Source organism: Vespa crabro, chromosome 4 (assembly GCF_910589235.1).
Source record: "Vespa crabro chromosome 4, iyVesCrab1.2, whole genome shotgun sequence".
NCBI lineage: Eukaryota > Metazoa > Arthropoda > Insecta > Hymenoptera > Vespidae > Vespa > Vespa crabro.
The window spans coordinates 8,346,919-8,351,918 of record NC_060958.1 but is presented as its reverse complement, the minus strand read 5'-3'; the positions used below and the strand labels follow the sequence as shown (position 1 = coordinate 8,351,918).

The 5,000-nt window shown below is 36.2% G+C and overlaps 1 protein-coding gene across 25 annotated transcripts in view; it reads right to left on the bottom strand.

Annotated features, from left to right (window-relative positions):
* Positions 1-5,000, bottom strand: part of LOC124423667 (voltage-dependent calcium channel type A subunit alpha-1) — a 75,299-nt gene that overhangs the window by 38,570 nt on the left and 31,729 nt on the right. For all 25 annotated transcript variants that reach the window (XM_046961657.1, XM_046961658.1, XM_046961660.1 and 22 more), the window contains 6 exons: positions 4,662-5,000; positions 4,111-4,433; positions 3,811-3,930; positions 3,108-3,671; positions 2,598-2,943; positions 2,293-2,457 (listed from right to left, as the gene is read on the bottom strand). The exon at positions 4,662-5,000 is cut by the window's right edge and continues 89 nt beyond it. In XM_046961657.1, the coding sequence (XP_046817613.1) occupies positions 2,293-2,457; positions 2,598-2,943; positions 3,108-3,671; positions 3,811-3,930; positions 4,111-4,433; positions 4,662-5,000 (1,857 nt within the window). The remainder of the gene's footprint in view (positions 1-2,292; positions 2,458-2,597; positions 2,944-3,107; positions 3,672-3,810; positions 3,931-4,110; positions 4,434-4,661) is intronic.

The following is a 5,000-nucleotide window of genomic DNA, read 5'->3' as shown; positions in this document are numbered from 1 at the left end:
GAGCGAGAGAGAGAGAGAGAGAAGGAAAGGAGGAAAGAAAAGAATAAGAGAGAGAGAGAGGAAAATAGTTAGATAAATAAATTGAAAGACAAATAGATAACCGGATGGTAAAAAAGGTTGGGAAATAGGTAATTAGAATTAGTATTGAAAAGTATAATAGCATGTGAGAAAAAAAAAGAGAAATAATGAGAGTGCATTTTCTACAGAACACGTGGGACTGGCGTGCAGGGCTCTTCTCTGTTGCCAGTTTTTCAATTTTTTTTTCTTTTTTCTTTTTTTTCCCTTTATATTAATCTTTACATATATATATATATATATATATATATATATACATATATATATATATGTATATATATATATATATATATATATACATATATATATATATATATATATGTATATATATACAATTTTTTCTTTTAATCGAATCAGAATAAGCAGCTCGTATGTGCAACACTTCCATTTCGCCACCAGTAAAAACATGGGCGTATGAAAGCGTAAAAAAGTCATACGCACGTCTGTGTATGTATATTATAATAATAATAATAATAATAATAATAATAATAATAATAATAATAATAATAATAATAATAATAATAATTAATGTGTATTTAATTAATAAATAGGTAATGTGTTTTTGAAAAGAAAAAAAAAAAAAAAAGAAAAAAACGAACACAGCGATGTTCAAAGTTTCTCACACGTCATCGAGTATGTCTACTATGAAACAAATTTACAGCCACCAGCCATGCAATTTCTCGAGGAGGCTATAGGAGGGAGAATTGGATAAACGTAAAAAAAAAAAGAATGGAAACGGGAAAGAGAGAGAAAGTGAAGAGAGAGAAAGAGAGAGAAAGACAGAGAGAGAGAGAGAGAGAGAGAGAGAGAGAGAGAGAGAGAGAGAGAGAGAACGAAAAGAAAAAAGAAACTTTATTGTCGTGTTAATTCAACAATAAAGAATGATGGTAATGAATGCACTAACGAAAATTAATAAGGAAAAGAATGAAAAGTAAATCGTTAGAAAGGTCAAAGTTGAATGGAAAGAAATGATTGAATTAAGAAAAGGGTATGGAGTGAAAGAGAAAGATAAAGAGAGGGAGAGAGAGAGAGAGAGAGAAAGAGAGAAATAGTGGGAGAGAAAGAGACAGAAAGAGATAGTGGGAGAGAAAGATATAAAGAGAGAGAGAGGGAGAGAGAGAGAGAGAGAAAGAAAGAAATGATTCGTGGGAAGTAAGAAAAATCGACACAGCTGTGTACACGCAATTTTGGTAATAACATGGATGACAATTATACAGAGAACAGTCAAAGAAAATCAGCAAGCAAGAACAACAATGTCCTCGTAGAAAATGTAAATGTCATTATTTATAATCACACAGGAATCTATCAAATATAAATTATATTAATATTATGTTGCAATATTACGTACGCTTTTCTCGCACACCGATTGGATAATTATCATTATTATCCAAGATGAATTCATTATTCACGTTTAATGATATTCGTCATTGATAATATTATATTGACGTTCATATGCTGCTATGTTGAATTGATTATAAAATTTACCAACGTATCTATTTATTTATTTTAATATGCTACGAGGAACGGATAATATACCGATGAGGATCGAGAATTAATGGGGGCATAACATACTAACGTGGAGGGTGGGAGGTTAAGTCAAAAAACGTTGGGGGAGGGATTTGTTAAAGGGTCGAAGAGGTCATGAAGTAGGGAGGGCGGGGGGGAGATTAGGGTGACGGTAGATTTGAGGGTATAGGGCTTGGCGTTGTTTTTTCTTCTCTCTTTTTTCTTTTCTTTTCTTTTCTTTTCTTTTCTTTTCTTTTTCGACGTCTTTTCTTTTCCTTTGGCAATTTTTTCTTTCTCAATTTTTCTTTTCTTTTCTTTCTCTTCTCGACGCGAGTTGTTGACGAAAAAAAAAAAAAAAAAAAGAAAAGAGTGAGAGAGAGAAAAAGAGAACAAGGAGAAAAGAGAAAAAAGGAAAAAAAAAGGGAGGGTAAAAACAAAAAGTTCAACGAGCCAATCTCGTTGGTTGGGATCAAAGAGAAACAACAACATGTCGGAAATCATGTGATCTTTTCTCTTTTGCTTTCTCATAGAGAGAGAGAGAGAGAGAGAGAGAGAGAGAGAGAGAGAGAGAGAGAGAGAGAAAGAGAGAGAGAATCAAATGCAACAGGGCCAGGGTCGTATGGGGGCAATGGGCCAATGGGGCATGGGGCAGTGGGGCAATGGGCGAAAGGGGGGTGTTGGGGTGGAAGAGTTACGGTTCGTAAAACTTACCTTCATCATTAGCAGTAATGTATTTAGTACGATGAGTATCATGATAAAATATTCGAACGGTGTCGATACGACTATCCTCCAAATTTTGTACTTTACGCCGTTCAGCTTCTTCGGCATGTACCTCTCGAGGGGGCGAGCTTGTATCGTAAAGTCTATACATGATTTCTGCAAAAAGAATGAATGAAATGTGAATTTTGATATATATATTTATCTATTTATTTTTATTTCTTTCTCTCTCTCTCTCTCTCTCTTTCTCTCTCTTTCTCTTAATAGAGACAAATATAATTTACTGTTATCATAATAACCTGATTTTTATCGATCTCGCCATCCTGAAGCTCGGCTTCTCCCTGCTCTTGAAACGTGATGATAATCAAGGCCACGAAGATGTTGACGAAGAAAAATGGAAAGACGATGAAATAGACGATATAGAAAATGGACATTTCGATGCGAAAGTTTTGAATGGGACCCTGGTCCTCGTAAGTGGCCGCCATTGAGTGCTGCAAGATTTGTGGCCAGCCCTCGCCTGTTTGGACAGCGAATAACGTCAGCATAGCTGCCATAACGTTGTCATAATGAAAACATTGAGACGTCCACTCCCTTTTCTTGGGTTCTGGCAGCATGACACCCTCCTCGTAGACGAAGTATTGACCCCTATGAAAAGGAACGAATATTGTTTAATCTAATTCGTTTAATTATTGGATCGTTCGTACGAACGTCTTTTTAATATCACCGACACAAATTATTCCTTGGATAATATGGATATTATTTTATTAGGGCTTGTTTTTTTTCTTTTTTTTTTTGAAATTGCTACTCACTGGCAGTCCTTTTTCGTATACTTGCTCTCGTCGCTGCAGTGAAAGAATTTTCCGTTAAACAGTTGTACCGCGATCACAGCGAAGATGAATTGGAATAATATATACACTATGAGAATGTTTATGACATTTTTCAAACTGTTCACGACGCAGTCGAATACCGCCTTGAGCTTGGGCACTCTTTTTATCGTCTTAAGCGGTCTCAACACACGTAATACCCTTAACGACTTGATCGTTGAGAGATTTTGTCCCGCTGAACTACCGGTCATGTCGAAAGCGAACGACACCGCGGCGCATATTACGACCACCGCGTCCATAATGTTCCAAAACTCGCGTAGATACGAGCCAGGATGTAATATGACCCCGAGATCGATGATTTTCAGGATCATCTCGATGGTGAAGACACCGGTGAACGCGTAGTCGAAATAATTGAGGATCTCGTTCCTCGGCGAGTGTTCCCATACAGGATCCTCGGCGGCCAACGCGATACTCGACAATGATATTACCACCATGATGAAGAAGTCGAAGTACCTTAGATTGACGACCCAATGGGCGGCTCTTCTTACGCTGATTAATGAAAGAAAGAAAAAAAAAAGAGAAAATAAAAAAGAATTTAGTATTATATATATATCTACGTATCATTAATGTTTTAATTCGTATATATTTGAATATATATATATATATATATATCCATTTTGATACTTACGGATTCGTAGGGGATAGTATAAACATGGAGGAGTATGGCAGCATTGGTTTTGGTCCCGTGTCATCGTCTTCATCCTGCTTCTTCTCTTCGGACGCCTGTTTTCCACCTTTACCGTCTTTGCTAAAAATCATAAAACACATATGTAATCTATATTCTCTTTCTTTCTCTTATTTTTTTTCTCTCTCTCTCTCTCTCTCTCTCTCTTTCTTTCTTTCTCTTTCTCTTGTTGTTTATCTTTTTTTTCTTTTTTTTTTTTTTTTTTTTCATTTTTTTTTATCTTATCGATTTAAAATCACTCACAAATTCTGATTCGGACTCGGAGGGCAGATTTCCACCTTCGGTGCGTTACCATCGTTCGGCTTTTGCAAGGATTCGATTTCCTTCTCGAGTTCCTGTAATTGTTTCTCCTTGTCCTCCTCCTTCTCCTCGTCCTCGGCGGCGCTCAGCTCCTGGGCATTAGCCAAATTATCGACGGCGATAGCCAAGAAGACATTCAGCAGCGTATAGTTGCCGAAGAGCACCAACACGATGAAATAGAGCGAGTACATCATGCCTTTTCTGTGACCGCCCTGTGACTCGATACCATAGTACATCACCTCATTCCAGTCTTCTCCAGTAAGGATCTATCAAATTTATATCATTGATATATCAAATATATTCACTTTATATGTATATATATATATATATATATATATATATATATATATATATGATAATATATACAAATTATTATATATATTTATTTTATTATATTAAATATAATATATATATATATATAATAATAAATATATATAATTAATATATAAAATAATTATTATATAATTATTATTATATTAAAGATAAAAACTTACTTGGAAGACAGTAAGCAGCGCGATGGGAAAAGTATTGAAGTTTGTTGGTGGCGTCCCGGAATCGAAATTGAACTGGCCACCGAAGAGCTGCATTCCGAGCAGCGCGAATATGAGAATGAAAAGGAAGAGCAGGAAGAGAAGGGAAATGATACTACGCATCGAGCTGAGGAGCGATATTACGAGGTTCCGCAGGCTCTTCCAGTATTTGGTGACCTTAAAAATTCTCAGGAGTCTAAGGGCACGTAGGACGGAGAGGCCGAAAGAGCCGGACTTCACCGCGGACCAGATCACCTCGAAGATCGAGCCCGAGATGACGACGCAGTCGAAGCGATTGAAGCT